The following is a 16,816-nucleotide window of genomic DNA, read 5'->3' on the forward strand; positions in this document are numbered from 1 at the left end:
CTACCCCTTTATCAGACATTTACCCCCTGGGGCCTGCCTGGGGACTGTCACTGGGCTTGCTGGGGCCTGGATCTGGGCTGGAGCAGGGTCTGCCACTGACTGAGAACCTTCAGTCATCATGAAGGCGGCCGAAAGCATCAGGTAGTGTCACCAGAGACAGACCAGCACTCACCACCTTCGCCGCATCCCGTCCGCTCTAATCCTCCTGTTCTTCTACACGCATCTGCGAAAGTCTCCTCCTCTCTCCCGCCCCGCGCTCACCGCTCACTCCGACCTCTGCTCCGCCTCCACACAGCAGTGACGTCAGGACTCCACGTAACATCACTAGTTGCTAGATGCCAGTCGGGGCGGCCCTAGCTACCAGTTGACGGTAAATTAATTTTCATTCTGAGACAGAGCCTTGGGGCCTTATTTTCGGGGGATGCCTTATATTTCACTCAGAAGGAAACCTGTAAGTAGGTCTTATTTTCGGAGGATGTTTTATTTTCGGGAAAACACGGTAGTTATTGCATTATTAAATACTAGAGGGCCAGTGCACGAAAATTCGTGCACTCGGGGGGTCCCTCAGCCTGGCCTGCTCCCTCTCACAGTCTGGGAGCCCTCGGGGGATGTCCACCTGCCGGCTTAGGCCAGCTCTGGGGAGTGGGCCTAAGCCGCAGTCAGACATCCTTAGCGCTGCCGAGGAGGCGGGAGAGGCTCCCGCCACTGCTGCTGCATTTGCATCTGTCGGCCCGGCTTGTGACTGAGTGGAACTTCCACTGTGGGAGCACACTGACCACCAGGGGGCAGCTCCTGCATTAAGCGTCTGTGCACTGGTGGTCAGTGCGCATCATAGTGACCGGTCGTTTTGCCGTTAGGGTCAATTTGCATATTGCCCTTTTATTATATAAGATATTTCCTATGCTGTACTTTACATCCCCATGACTATTTTGTAATGACCAATTTGTACTTCTCAACCCCTTTACCTTTTTCACCCAGTTTCCCAAACCCCCTCCCCTCTGGCAACCCTCAGTCTGTTTTCTGTGTCTATGAGTCTGTTTTTGTCCTGTTTGTTCATTTATTTTACTCTTTAGATTCCACACACAGTGAAATTATATGGTATGTGTCTTTCTCTGACTTATTTCATTTAGCATGTCCATCTATGCTGTCACAAATAGTAAGACTTTGTTCTTTTATATGGCCAAGCAAGCCTCAACTCTTAAAAGTGGGATTTTAAATCCTTTTATTATAACATAATGAACTACATGTAGACACAGATTAGCAAATGAACATGTCTTGGAGATCTCTACATATGCACAGCTACAGAGATAAACTTCATTCTTTTGAGTTTTTAAACAACTATGCAGAATCAGTATTACTGTTCATCATAGTTACTGTGACAGGGTTACATCCAATTCTTTAATTTTTGCCATTCTGATAGATTAAACTGGAATCTAATTGTCTTAATTTACATTTAATTAATTTAGAGCAAGTCTGAACATCTTACATATTGGTTGTCTATGTTTCTGTAACGTGTTTTTTATGTAATGTGTTCATATCCTTTGCCATTTTACTAATGGATTATTATGGGTTCTTTGTAAATTAAGGAAATTAGCTCTTTTTTACTTATTGAAAATAGTTTACCCTGTTTCTGATGTGCCTTTTAACTTGAATTTTTTGTTGTTGTTACAAAGAAATTTAAAATTTTTACTAATTGTTTCCTTTGTGATTTCTGGGCTTTATTTCTTATCGCACTCCATGTTTTCTTTTAAGATTGGTTTTTAACATTTACTTTTTGTTTTTTTTGTAAGCCCAACTGCAACAGAGGTCAGCTTTTATTGACTGTTACAAAAGAGCCAGTTTAGTCAAAAAGACCAAAGCCGCTGTCATCATCAGACCCCTCAGATTCTTCTTTCTTGGCTTCCACTTTCTTCTGCTCAGCTGGGGCAGCAGCGGTGGAGGGGCAGGACCTCCTGCTGGTGCAGTAGCTGCGGGGGCAGGTCCACCAGCCCCTACGCTGCAGATGAGACTCCCAGTGTTGACCTTGGCCAGAGCCTATGCAAACAAGCCTGGCCAGAAAGGCTCAGCATTTACACCAGCTGCTTTAATGAGGACGTTGATCCTGTCCTCCTTCCCCTCACCTCATGGCCGGGCAGGGTCAAAGCCGTGTAGATGCTGGCGAGCTCGGAGCCTGAGGCCATGGTGAGGGTGAGTGCTGGGCGAGCTCTGCTCGTCCGGGAGAAGTGAGGGCCTCACCCCAACGCAGCCTTAGCGTCCTCGGAAGAACCAAGCACCTTACTGGTAGCTGGGGGAAGGGGCAACATTTACATTTTTAATTCTCTTATATTTATTTTACTGTGAGGAATGAAATAAGGATTCATGTTTGTTCTGAGTTCCAGACCGGTTCCTAGCCCGTCTCTCCCCACCCTTTATTAAATGTCCACTGTCTTCACCTTTATCTTACGCCAGGTTTCCATATTTATTTGTGAGGTCTTAACATTTTCTTTCTATAATATCATTCTAGGTTTTTTGAAACATATTCTTTGTTTAAAAGGAGGCCAAAGCATGTCCAAAAATACTACCTTGGAAACCCCATAAATACTGCAGCGTGAGGAACCCTCCACTCCGAACACACAGCTGATCTTCCCAGTCTTCCGCAGGGTGGATAAAGAGCAGCAGGTATGCGTGCATTCGTTTTAAACTTGTTAGCGTGGCCAAAACCAGTTTGGCTCAGTGGATAGAGCGTCGGCCTGCTGACTGAAGGGTCCCAGGTTCGATTCCGGTCAAGGGCATGTACCTTGGTTGCGGGCACATCCCCATTGGGGTCGTGCAGGAGGCGGCTGATAGATGTTTCTCTCTCATCAATGTTTCTAACTCTCTATCCCTCTCCCTTCCTCTCTGTAAAAAAAAATCGATAAAATATATTTTTAAAAAATTAAATTAAATTAAATTAAAAAATTAAAAATAAATAAACTTGTTAGCGTGTGTTCATTCTTTTGTCTGCCTTGTTGCAAAAGCAGAACTGAAGACAACTGAATGTAGTATTCCAGAATGACCCAGATGTATTTCTTGACCTTGAACATTCTTATTTCTAATTCTGTAATTAAATGAACATGCTATACAAATTTATTATTGTCACAAGTAGTTACTCCTTCACCATGGGGTTCCAGAAAAGCATGATCAACTGGATCATATTTTTTTTTATTTAGAACAGTGTTTTCGTTGTTGTTTTGTTTTGTTTTAGAATTCTTTTAATGTTTTTAAATATAGCTTTATTGATTTCAGAGAGGAAGGGAGAGGGAGAAAGAGATAGAAACATCAATCATGAACGAGAATCATTGATTGGCTGCCTCCTGCACGCCCCCTGCTGGGGATTGAGCCTACAACCAGGCATGTGCCCTTGAGCAGAATCAAACCCAGGACCTTTCAGTTTATAGGCCAACCCTCTATCCACTGAGCCAAACCGGCTAGGGCATCATTGTTGATTTTATTAAATTTATTGGGGTGACACTGGTTATAGGATCACATAGGTCCCAAGTGTGCATTTCTATGATACATGATCTGTATATTGCATGTGTGCCAACACCCACAGTCACAGCATCTTCCTTCACCATATATTGGGCCCTCTTTTCCCTTTACTACCCTCCTCACCTGCTTTTTAATTGTGGGTTGTATTTCCGAGTCATAACAGTAAGGAAACTACTGTGAACCCTATACTGATAGAGACATAGTGAAATTATGCTTCAAGTGCAGTACAACAGGCAGTGTTATACTGGAAACACTGATGGTTCAAAGTGTAAATGCTGTCAAAACCTGAGCTATATACTACCATAAATTTCATGTATCAAAATCCAGTGTGCTAACTATAATAATCATTACACAATTACTAACTTTGCTTGATTACACGATTACTAACTTTGCTTGATTACACAATTACTAACTTTGCTTGATTACACGATTACTAACTTTGCTTATTTTCAAATCTTTGAAGGCAGAAGTTTGTGCCCAGCAGACACTAAATAACTGTTCTTTGACTAAACTGTTAATGAATTACTCAGTTCCTGAAGAAGAACATGAGGTAGTTGGCCTAGGACCTGGATTTTTCAGTAACGCACCACATTACCAGAAATCCCTGTATGTTTTTACCGATAACAATGGTGAAGTATAGCCTATTTCTGTTAATACAAAGACAGTCTAAAACAATGTAATCAACTTAAAAGTGGAGTTACAAGTCTGGTACTAGTAATCGATCAATTTTTATCAGATCCATTGGAAAACTGATATTTAACAGACAGAATCTTCCAGAGAGCTGCTTTTTTCCCATGTTTGATCAATGCTTATTGAACTAAGAGAGCAGGATACCCTTCCGTACTGTGTCACACACAGGGCAACCCAATCTCGCGTTAGCCCTTTGTAAGTGTGTGACTCAGAGAGAATCTACACAAGGGAGGTGGGAAGCCACATCCTCAGACCTCAGTGTTCTGCTGTAGGCAGGAGGAGACCGCCGCTCCACCTAACCTGCTATCGCCTCGCTGCTCCTATCACATCAGATTCAGAGTGAGTTATGCCGATCAATCGAAAAGGCTAAGGGATAAGAGGTTATTGTCTATATCGTCTAAGATTTTGAACTCTGGAATAGAGGTAAAATAATGAAAGCTGAGTTGCGTGCAGTTCCCAGAGGCTTACTGCAGGTTTTCACAGACTCTGACCTGTTAAGGTTGTAGGAATAAATGAGTTGAGTCCGATTATGGCCATTTTGGGTCAAGCAGTATGGCACAGTGAAAAGAGCTTTAAAGGCAGACAGACCTGGATTCAAAACTCAGTGCTTCCACGCACCAGCTTAGTGACCTTGGACAAGTTACTCAACCCTTCTGAGCCTTAATTTGCTCATCTGTAAAATGGGGTGAATGGTGCCTTTCTCAGCACTGTCGTTGTCATTAAGTAAGCTAATATATGTAAGCACCCACCTCCGTACGTGGCACCCAGTAGATGGTGGTGTGATCACCATGCAAGTATTGATAATAGTGGTTGGGTGGCAGCACCACGCTAGGCCTGAGGCTACAACCAGAACAAGACAGAGTCTGTCGCCCTAGCAGCTGGTTTGGCTCAGTGGAGAGAGCGTCGGCCTGCGGACTGAAGGGTCCCAGGTTTGATTCTGGCCAAGGGCACATGCCTGGTTGTGGGCTCGATACCCAGTAGGGGGCGGGCAGGAGGCAGCCAATCAATGATTCTCTCTCATCATTGATGTTTCTATCTCTCTCTCCCTCTCCCTTCCTCTCTGAAATCAATAAAAAATAAAAAGACAGAGTCTGTCTTCAGGGCGTTTCAGTCTAATGAGATTACCCAAGGAGCTGTTCCAGGTAAAATAGGCGATGGGAAACGGACCAACTCGTATCCGTCATGTGCAGACACCAGCGGCGTCCTTGACAGTCCTGGTCTTGCCCCAGAATTACTCTTCCAGGAAAGGAGCCTACTGTGTGTTGATTGCTGACTGTGTGACAAGTACTGGGATAGTTATTTTACAGACTCATTTCCCCCTGTAACATTGGTATTCTTACATTTACAAATGGCCAAGATCACTTAGCTAAGTGACTGACCCAGCTTCAAACCCAAGTTGGTCAGCCTGCAAATTGTCTGTCACCTGCTCTGTCACACACCCAGGTTGTGGCAGCCAGACAATCTGTGACTGTAACATGGAAAGTGCCCTTGAATGAAGCCTTTGTCCCACAGTGCCCAGGAGGCGACTTTTCAAAGGTGTGTTCTGAGTTGGGGGTGAGGAGGAGAGGTCAGCCAAAGTTTAGCTTGTGGCAGGAACAACTGGTCAAAAGCCAAATTATTATTGTGGGTTAGCAACCATGTTCAGGCAGTCTGGATTGTCAAAATGCATGGGGAGGAAATTAGGGGCCAAGGTCATGAGTAAGGTGAGGTGGGGAGGGACAAGGACAGGCAAAACTCTAAGGCAGGGGTGAGGAACGACCAGCTCGTGGGCCGTATAAGGCCCGCGAATTCATTTGGTCTGGCCCTGCCAAGGCAACCGTAGGTGGGACTCGAAATTCAATAAATCTAGGAGCTTTTTCATAGCAACATAAATTTATATTAAGTGGAGAACAAGGAAGGGAAAGGGGGAGAGAGCAAGAGAGAGAGAAAAACATTGATTGGTTGCCTGCCGTATGTGCCCCAACTGGGATCAAACCTGAAACCTGGGTATGCGCCATAACCAGGAATTGAACCCACAACCCCTTGGTGCACAGGACAATGCTCCAACCAACTGAGCCACACCAACCAGGACTCATTATTTTTTTTTTATCTTTTAAATATATTTATTTGAAGTCTACTGTACTGTTGTTTAGTTCCCAAATAGTATTTTTATTTTTCACATTGAAGAGTTAACTGTATAATAACTAGACAAACTTAGTTTGATTTTTTCCCCAAATCCATTCTTTATAAAAGTTTAGGTTTTGTACAGCTGAAAATATGGTTAGTTATTTGCTAAACAAATGTAAGTTATCCACTCAGTGCATTTTCTTCAAAAGGATTCTGATCCCTGATGATTTTCTTATGCAAATCAGCATGTTTTTTTTAACTGCTTCATCTGTCATCATGTAGAATATAATAAGGGAAATGATGTTCATGTTATAGTAGTCTAAGTAAAACATAAAAAGGAATGCAAATTTCCTGAATTAAAATATAAAAACCTTATAATTTTGAATCAGGTAGATTAATTCTGATCTGTATCTTTAATCTCAAAAGTATGTGATTCGTCATTAGTAAAGAAAAGTGTATACATCTGGACAAATATGTCTGGGTTTCTTAAGCGTTGCATTTCATATGAGCCTTCCAGACCGAGCAAGTGTGGTCACTTTCTTCAGTTCTGAGCAAGGCAAAAAGAAAATCCCAACAAGCAGTCAGGCTTAGGGAACAAGAGTACATTTCACTAATTGGTAAATTGTTGTCATTGCTTCTATCTGGTGGAAACTTTATCTTATATTACCTGTGAATATAATTTCACCAAAGTCTGGTCTCAGGGTTCTTATAGTTTATGTAGAAAACTATAAAAACCAAACTGAAATGGTTCCAGAAGATACTTCAGAATTCTTACTTATCCATTACTAGAGACCCAGTGCACGAATTTGTGCGTGGGTGGGGTTCAGCTGGCCCACCCCGATAGGGGGTCCATCAGGCTGGGCCGGCAGGGGGGAGGGGCCATGGGTGGTTGGCAGCCAGCCCCACCCCCGATTGGGGTGTTGGGGGCCGATTGGGCCTGGATCAGGCTGGTTGGCTGCTGCAGTGCGCATCATAGCCACCAGTCGTTCTGGTCGTTCTGCCATTCCGGTTGCTGGGCTTTTATATAGCGAGATAGTTCAATGTAATAATGCACAGGTCCATTTTAATGTCAATGGCTATGGATCTAAAAGCCCCTTTCTTCCATCAGGTGTGCTATGTCTTTGGCTGACACAGCAGGCACCCATGGCGATGAGCACTTCCCCGCCGTGGCCCTGGGAAGCAGCCTGCTGCCCGAGGAGCCCAAGGGCAGCCCCAGCCTGGCCGACCTTCCCAGGGATGGCAACGCCTCCGATAAGAGCATCGACTACAGCAGATCTCAGTGCTCCTGCAGCTTAGTTTCTTACTATGATTACTCAGAGGACTTTCTCTCTGAATGTTCAGAAACAGCCGCTAATGAAAACTATTTAGAGAAGCCTGTGATAAAGGAACAAAAGGAGAAGAAAAACTACGTTTCTGAACTCTTCCAACCTAAAGGTAAGCAGAATGTCCCAACTGAGACCCATTGTCTGCTTACAATGACATCATTACTTAATGCACTAATATTGGAAATGGCCACATTCAGTTTCATTACCTTTTCATATTGTCAACGTGTTTTATAAGTGAAGTTTCATGGAAGGAGTTTGGAAGTAGAGAAATTAAGAATAATTACGAAGGGCTGTGCTTTGCTGCTTACCTTTCCCACGAGCAGGATGGGCTGTACTTGGTGCAGAACTTGAAGACTTGGAATTTAGTCTACGTTCACAGATGACTTATTTTGAAATTCACTTTTTGTATTCAGAAAAAGAAACTAGCCAAAAATGGTCATACCCTCAATAGATGTTTGATGACAAAAGAAAAAAAAAAAAAGAATAATTACAGAATAACCGAGAGTTGGTTGAAAATGTCGCGCCAGCCCTCTGCACACTTACCTGCTGGAGCCCACAGTGAGGCTGGTTCCCTTTCTAGTCAACAGGTGGCCTTGTTACAGAGCACCACAGTGCTTGGATTTCAGTGGCTTCTTGCCTTACATCTCAGCTGGAGAATTATGGTTTGAATCACCAATGAAATGTCAATTCCTGTCTCAACAGCCCGAGAAGATGTTCTCCAACTCTGGTGAGGCATATTGGCAAAGATAATCTTTTGAAACAGAGATGCCAAAAGGCTGTTGATTATGTCATTTCCTTGTGGATTTTAGAAGTGCCAACACCTTCAACTCCTAACTGTCCAAATTGGAATTAGCCTGGTGATGGCCTAACCTCCTCACTCCCTGCCTCCCTGCCCAGACTGCAATCACGCCCTCCCATTTCAGGCAATCCTGGGCTTATAAATATTGTTTATGTGAGAAATAGCCGGGACTTTTCCACTGTGACCATGAGAACTGCCATGAATCAACAGGTGGAAAGTAACTAACAGCCTGTAAGTGTGGGGCACATCTGTCACATTTACCCAATAGCTGTCACCCCAGCCTGACTAGGACACTGTGCCATGTCTGTGTCGTCTAGAATCTCCAGCTCTCCCTCTTCCTAGATAGAGATCAGGGGCTTCTAACCTAAGACCCTTGCCTGTGAACCCCATGAACTTCTATGCAGAGTTCCATTTGTGACCTCTTCTAGGGAGAAGGGACCACAGCTTGCAGCAGATTCTCAGGAGGTTAGAAACCCCTTTTCTAGAAGGTGGGAGTCCCAGACCCCCTGGGAAGGCCTGGGGCAGAAGGCCTGGGAAAGGCCAGCACCTCTCTCACAGTGGGGCTCTGGCATTTGGAAGCGGTTATCACGCCAGAACATGCATCGCCGTCAGCTTCCATGGTTACACGATCCCTTAACTGCTTTGGAAACTTAGGAAGCTCTGATAACCAAACATTTTTCCTATGTTTGGCACCAAAACTACTTTAGCAACAAAAACCTGATTTGGGCCGTGGCCAGGTAGTTCAGTTGGTTAGAGCATCATCCTGATACGCCAAGGTTGCAGGTTTGGTCCTTGGTCATGGCAGATACAAGAATCAAACAATGAATATATAAATAGTGGAAAAACAAAATCAATGTTTCTCTCTCTCTCTCTCTCTCGCTCTCTCTCTCTCAAAATCAGTTAATAAAATTTTTTAAGTTTGTAGTGGATTTTCACATATATTCTACACATGAAGTATATGTGAAATTTACATGTTTTTTAATATATTTTTAATTGATTTCAAAGAGGAAGGGAGGGAGAGGGAAAGAGAAATAGAAACATCAATGATGAGGAAGAACCATTGATCAGCTGCCTCCTGCACACCCCACACTAGGGATCAAGCCCACAAACCAGGCATGTGCCCTGACCAGGAATCAAACCATGACCTCCTGGTTCATGGGTGGACATTCAACCACTGAGCCACACCGGCTGGGCATGAAATTTACGTTAAAAAAACCAACCTGATTTGAACTGACATGAGACTGATCTTTATTTCACTTAGTGTGAATAGTTAAATCTATTTCACCTAAAAATATTATTTGATTAAAGTATACTGAACCCAACCCTACTAGGATGGAAGCACTGTGGAAAATACCATACATGCACCTTAAAAAACAAAACCCCCAAATTCAGAAACAGCATAGCCCCAAGGTTATGACAAGGGACCATGGATCCATATACAGTACTGCATTGTATTCTGAGTCTACGCTTTTGTGGGACTGTGAGAAGGCTGTAAGCATTCGTAAAACTTTCTACGAGAAATGAGAGTTCTAAGCACCTTATGTTTTAACTTTTTAAAACTGATTCTTCATTTATTTGTCCCACAGATATTTATTATGTGTTTTATGCAAGATACCTGTCCATCAACTGGGAGTAAGCTAAATTAATTCAGTCACCTGCCAGTGAACTCAAATTCTGAAGGGCACTCTTTTGTGTATGAATACTCTGAAATTGTTTTAAATATTGGGTGCATCTTTAACTCAAATTACATGCCCCCAAGGATCCTGGTACCAGTGCATCGGGAACTTAAAACACTTGTTGTCACATCAAGCTTTGTCACAGAACGAGAAAGTGTTTCTAGGTTTATCCTTGTATTCTTTTGTTCCCTTACAGCTCATGTTTTGCAAGTATTTGCCAAAGAAATTTCAGCAGCAAGTAATTAATATAATTCTAACCCAAAGCTGAGAGGCTTAATGTTTTCTCCAGTGCAGCCCCTTCTCCATGGATGGTCAGCATCTGCGCATCATTCTCATATGTTGAAAGTCGATGGTTGACCTTCAAGGGCTGGGAACACTGGATTAGGAACCACCAATGGAGACCCGGCATTCACTAGAGAATAATAACATCAGAGATCATGTTCAAGTTTCAGCTTAGAAAAGCAAAGCTTATGGCAGAAAGATATTTCATAGAGAAAAATTATAAGGATGAAATGAGGACTTCAATTTGATAGGATTTTTGCTTTGGTCAAGTATTAAGAGATTTACCTAAACCAATGTAAATAATAGCAAGCAATATATATCTACAATTTAATTTTTTTTAATTGTACCTTTTGTAGAAAATGTCCTTTCAGCACTCTTTCAAATTATACAGGGTAGGGCCAAAGTAGGTTTATAGTTGTTCATATGGAAAATAATACAATAATTAATAAATAATAATACAAGAATAAACTGTGTTTCATGCACTCACGACTATAAACCTACTTTTGCTCCACCCGTATATTCTTTGATGTGTTTTGCTAATACAGTGCCAAAATATGTGATAGTCATTCAAAAAATGGGTATACCGAAAAGGAAGTTATTTCACTGCATGCGATCGCCCTGTTGTCTGTAGTCAGGTGCAGGTGGAAGATGGAGGTAGTGTTGGAGACCCTCACCAGCAGACTAACAGCGGGAACTGTGGAGAACAGAAGGGGAAAGGGCCCTTCCTTTGACCCTCTTCTTACCCTGGTCCTTGGCGGAAGTGGGCATCTCTGTCAAGGTGAAATACAGTGTCACCTGGAAGAGAGAGAGAACTGGTGGAGGGCAGCCCCACAGGAGTGACGGGAACATGGCTCAGAAAAAGGAGCAGAACCAGACTGAGGCCATGGAAGGCCTTGACGATAGAATAAGACACTGAAACAAAGAGGAAGAGGCCAGAAGAGGCCAGGGGGCGGGGGTGGGGGGTGGAGGACAATAGCTCCTAGACAGGAGGGTAGGGTGACCCAGGAAGGAAGAGGCTGGCACAGGGAAGCGTGAGTGTGGGCACATTCTTGGGATGTTCAGAAGAGCACGTTGCATTATGTGATGAGCGCCTTTTTGGTTAACTATGGACTTAAATGTACATGTTTTTTTGATGAATTGACTTAATTTGAGTGTTTTAGCTTGGTGGTTTAAAAATTAAGTATCCCAAGAGTAGTTTAATCATTGAGCTAAATCTGCCTTAATTGTGTGAAGTGGGATAAAAATTGTAAGTTTTACCCTTATTATGTGTAGGTTAGGATAATGAGGTACAGAAGCATTAAGGATTAAACCCTATTTTCATTTTCTACAGGCTTTATAGTTATACTAGCAGCCGGGTGCACAAATTTGTGCATGGGTGTGGTCCCCCTCGGTCTGGCCTGCGATTGGGCCCATCGGGGCCGGCCAGCTGTGGGGAGGGACCTCAGGAGGTTGGCTGGCTATGGGAAGTTGACTGTGGGAGTGCACTGACCACCAGGAGGCAGCTCCTGCATTGAGCGTCTTCCCATGGTGGTCAGTGCGCATCATAGCCACCGGTCAACCAGTCATAATGGTTGCTTAGGCTTTTATATATATAGATAAGTATGCATGATGTGTAGACTATGAATTTGTTTTCTACCACTCAAATGGCAAGTGATATATTTACCTTTCTGAAGCAAACTGGCTTATTCTCTCAGACCCCACCCCCCAGTAGGGTAGACGAGAAATATAATCTCAGGTGTGTTTGGGGAGTGGAGGGCATATGGAAGATCTTTCACAGACAAGAAGATTTCCAGAAGAGCCTTTGGTCCTTTGTTTTTATCACTTATGTGTTCTTGTCCAAGCCCATGTGATTTTTTTTTCTTGCTTTCAGAAAGGAAGGGAGAGGGAGTGATAGAAACATCAATGGTGAGAGAGGATCATTGATTGGCTGCCTCCTGCACACCCCCTTCTTGGAATCAAGCCCGAAACCCCAGGAATGTGCCCTGACCAGGAACCAAACCAAGACCTCCTGGTTCATAGGTCGACACTCAACTACTGAGTCACACCAGTCGGGCCCATGTGATCTTTAAAAGACTGACACCTCCTCTTTTCAAAGCACCCATGCCCTCTATATACATCCCCACCTATGGCCTTGGCCAGGGCTGTGGGGTTAGTCCCCAGGCACCCACTCATTCTGACTGCCCACCCTCCAGTCACTTGAATACATATGAGACAGGGACACAAGCCTCACTGCCCACGTGACCCACCACCCCTCACCCTTCTAGTCTCGGGGAACTCCCTCTCCTGTTCAGGGTCATGTCACCCAAAAGCTGGAAGACAGTACAAGTTGGAGGTCAAGTTCAGTCATGGTGGGCATGGCAGAGAATGTGACACTGCCACCTCCCCCCCTGTTTTAATCCAGCCTGATTCACATGGCCTGGGTTTAGGGTTCCCCTAGCCAGTGCCCAGGCTATTCAAGTGGCCTCAACACAACCACAAGCACCTGCTCACTGCCCTTCCCGTAGGTGTCACAGAGTCTGGTCTGCTGTGCTTTCCAATTTTCAATGTTCTCAAAAGCTGATTCCAGCCCTGACTGGTTTGGCTCAGTGGATAGAGCGTCGGCCTGCGGACTGAAGGGTCCCAGGTTCAATTCCGGTCAAGGGCATGTACCTTGGTTGCGGGCACATCCCCAGTAGGGGGTGTGCAGGAGGCAGCTGATCGATGTTTCTCTCTCATCGATGTTTCTAACTCTCTATCCCTCTCTCTTCCTCTCTGAAATCAATAAATATATATATTTTTTTTTTTTTTTAAAAAAAGCTGATTCCAAAATACTCAATATTCAGCCACAGCCCTACTCACCTGTCACCAGTAAGAAAATAAATGCCACTGGAGGCACCGCTGTAAAGACAATTCATCAATTATTGATGTGTACAGGCACTAATGGTGGTCAAATCCATGTGGTCTTTCACAGCCAAGATTCAAATGTTGTATCCCCAGAAAGCACCAGCTGTTTCTTTTGGCTCATTGTTTCTATCCCAGGCAGAATGGCCTTTCCCTTACCAAACATACTAAGCCATGTCTCGGAGGATGTGTCCACACTTGGCCAGGAGCCTAAGGTTAGGACACCAGTGATCTTGGCCATGACATTCCCTCTATCTCCAAGATGAGGACCAGATATTTTACATTCTAGAATCCAGATTCAGTCTCTCTCAATATAGATACACTAATATGTACACATGCACACACATTTGTTTACATACACAGATGCACACATACACATATATACATATACATCATACAAAAGAATATAGATATGAGGCAGTGGTGTAGGCCCACGGACCTGGGTTCTATCTCACCACTTACTTGTGCCCATTGACAAGTGACATTGCTAAGCATCAGTTTGTTCATCTTTAAAACAGGATGACAATAAGTGATGTTGCACATACATTTGACATACTCGAATTCAATTATGTAAGCTTCGTGCTTATAAGTTTGCTATAACATTGTTTAGAAACATTTTGTTTTAAATAAACTCCTGAACACAACCCCCCTGACTACTTTATTTAATGCCCAGCTAAAGTAATGGAAGAAAAAGGGTCTTTGTTGGATGTATTGAAAAATTGAATATCTGTAGATATTCTCTAAGCAGTGTAATGGTTTTTGAATGGTTTTTTTAAATATATGAGATATTCATATATTACATTGGGCTTTAATGTTACACTCTAATTGCCCATAAGATATTGTTAGAAGGATTACATCCGATAATCTATATAAAACATTTAGTTCAATATCTGACATATGATAGCACTTAATAAATGTTACCTATGATCATGAGCTTTAGTTTAGCTTTATAAAAAATATACTAGAGGCCTGGTGCACGAAATTCGTGCATGAGAGTGGGGGGTGTCCCTTAGCCCAGCCTGCACGCTCTCCAATATGGAACCCCTCGAGGGATGTTCGACTGTCTGTTTAGGCCTGATCCTCATGGGATCGGGCCTAAACGGGCAGTCAGACATCCCTCTCACAATCCAGGACTGCTGGCTCCCAACCACTCGCCTGCCTGCCTGCCTGATTGCCCCTAACTGCTTCTGCCTGCCAGCCTGATCAACCCCTAATCACTCCCCTGCCAGCCTGATCAATGCCTAACTACTCCCCTGCCGGCCTGATTGCCCCTAACTGCCCTCCCCTGCTGGCCTGGTCACCCCTAACTGCCCTCCCTGCCGGTCTGGTCACCCCCAACTGCCCTCCCCTGCCGGCCTGGTTCCCCCCAACTGTCCTCCCCTGCAGGCCTTGTCCCCCCCAGCTGCCCTCCCCTGCAGGCCTGGTCCCCCCCGCAACTGCCCTCCCCTGCCGGCCATCTTGTGGTGGCCATCTTGTGTCCACATGGGGGCAGCCATCTTGTGTGTTGGAGTGACAGTCAATTTGCATATTACTCGTTTATTATATAGGAAGTACAGGTTTCAGAGTCAAAGAAGACCTGGCTTTCAATTCACTATGTCACTTCGTGGTTATGTAACCTTGGACAAACAACCAAAAATGTCTAGCTATGAAATAGACTATTACTGACCTTAAAGAACTGCATTAAATGAGATAGCTATATATAAAGTTCCTAGCCTAAGCATGGATATTTGTTCAATGTTAGTTCTTTCCCCTAGCTCTCATGAATATGTACATCTATGCAGGAGAGGGGGGTATACTTATTTGCATACCTGCATATCTATCTATATATATAACTAGTAACTAACTGGGTTATCTGCTTAACAGGCCAGAAGGAAATCTCAGTTGAAAAAAAGCAGAAGTGGAATGCATCACTTTTAAGTTCCAAAATCAATATGATTACCCAGAGAAGAGATGCCATAACGCAGCGCGTGCTCTCAGCAAGGCTCCATAAGATTAAAGAATTGAAAAACGAATTAACTGATATTCATCGTAAGATGGAAGCCACGGCCTTAGAAAACCAATTATTGAAACAGCTTGAGATCAGGCACTTGAAAGCTATAGGAAGATATGAGACTTCACAAAATAATGTACCTCAGATTATGGCTAAACATCAGAATGAAGTTAAAAATTTAAGGCAGCTACTTAAGAAATCCAAAGAAAAGGAAAGAACTGTATCTCGGAAACTTAAAGAAACGGACAGCAAGTTGCTGAAGACCAAAGATGCCCTGCAGGCCCTGCAGACACTTTCCGAAGACAGGAGCCTTGCAGAGAGGGAGGAGCTTACCGAAAGACTGGCTGTCCTGACCACCAAAATGGAGGCCAACGACAGACAAATACAGGTCGGTATCCCGCGGCCTAGGCGTGTTAAGGGTTCAGAATTGACACCGAAGGGTGCGCGTGCGTACTCGCCCAAGTGCCTCCCTCTGCAGGCCTTCACACTGATGATGTGTCCACGGGGGCAGGGACCAGGGGAGGGGGTGCTCAAAGGAAAGCCAGAAACAGCCAGATCTGAAAATCGCTCTTCTGTCACAGTGAGCGAGCACTAGGCTCTTGATCTGAAAAGGACGGTTCACTTGTTAGGGGAGATGGTTTACATGAAAAGACGGTGTGTGTGTGGGGTGGGGTGGGATGGGGTGGGGTGGGTTAGGTTGGGGTGGTGTGGTGTGGTGTGGTGTATGTGGTGTGGTGTGTGGTGTGTGGTGTGTGGTGTGTGGTGTGGTGTGTGGTGTGGTGTGTAGTGTAGTAAGGTGTGATGTGGTGTGGTGTGTGGTGTGTGTGTGGTATGGTGTGTGTGGTAAGGTAGGGTGTGGTGTGGTGTGTGTGTGTGGTGTAGTGTGGTGTAGTGTGGTGTGTGTGGTATGGTGTGTGGTGTTTGGTGTGATATGGTGTGGTGTGGTATGTGGGGTGTGCTGTGGTGTGGTGTGGAGTGTGTGTGTGGTGTATGGGATGTGGTGTGGTGTGTGGGGTGGTATGTGGTGTGTGGTGTAGTGTGGTGTGGTGTGTGGTGTGATATGGTGTGGTGTGGTGTGGTGTTTGGGGTGTGGTGTGGGGTGTGGTGTGGTGTGGTGTGTGGTAAGGTATGGTGTGGTGTGGTGTGTGGAGTGTGTGTGTGATGTGTGGGGTGTGGTGTGGTGTGGTGTGGTGTGGTGTGATATGGTGTGGTGTGGTGTGGTGTGGTGTGTGGTAAGGTATGGTGTGGTGTGGTGTGGTGTGTTGTGGAGTGTGTGTGTAGTGTGGTGTAGTGTGGTGTGGTGTGTGGTGTGGTGTGATATGGTGTGGTGTGTGGGGTGTGGTGTGGGGTGTGGTGTGGTGTGGTGTGTGGTAAGGTATGGTGTGGTGTGGTGTGTGGAGTGTGTGTGTGATGTGTGGGGTGTGGTGTGGTGTGGTGTGGTGTGGTGTGATATGGTGTGGTGTGGTGTGGTGTGGAGTGTGTGTGTGGTGTGGGGTGTGTGTGTGGTGTGTGGTGTGATATGGTGTGGTGTGGAGTGTGTGTGTGGAGTGTGTGTGTGGTG

The 16,816-nt window shown here is 44.6% G+C and overlaps 1 protein-coding gene and 1 pseudogene across 2 annotated transcripts in view; one reads left to right on the forward strand and one right to left on the reverse strand.

Annotated features, from left to right (window-relative positions):
* Positions 1-1,749: 1,749 nt before the first annotated feature.
* LCA5L (lebercilin LCA5 like) overlaps positions 1,750-16,816 on the forward strand; it is a gene marked incomplete at its 3' end in the record, with an annotated part of 28,445 nt that continues 13,378 nt past the window's right edge. Inside the window, exons 1-4 of the mRNA XM_080655271.1 lie at positions 1,750-2,658; positions 7,412-7,737; positions 8,209-8,355; positions 15,129-15,643. Of these exons, the coding sequence (XP_080511397.1) occupies positions 7,419-7,737; positions 8,209-8,355; positions 15,129-15,643 (981 nt within the window). The 5' untranslated portion in view covers positions 1,750-2,658; positions 7,412-7,418. The remainder of the gene's footprint in view (positions 2,659-7,411; positions 7,738-8,208; positions 8,356-15,128; positions 15,644-16,816) is intronic.
* On the reverse strand, positions 1,841-2,180 carry LOC308241729 (large ribosomal subunit protein P1-like; annotated as a pseudogene). The gene has a single exon. The product of its transcript is annotated as a large ribosomal subunit protein P1-like (transcript).

Source organism: Plecotus auritus (assembly GCF_963455305.1).
Source record: "Plecotus auritus genome assembly, chromosome: 2".
In the NCBI taxonomy this organism is placed as follows: domain Eukaryota; kingdom Metazoa; phylum Chordata; class Mammalia; order Chiroptera; family Vespertilionidae; genus Plecotus; species Plecotus auritus.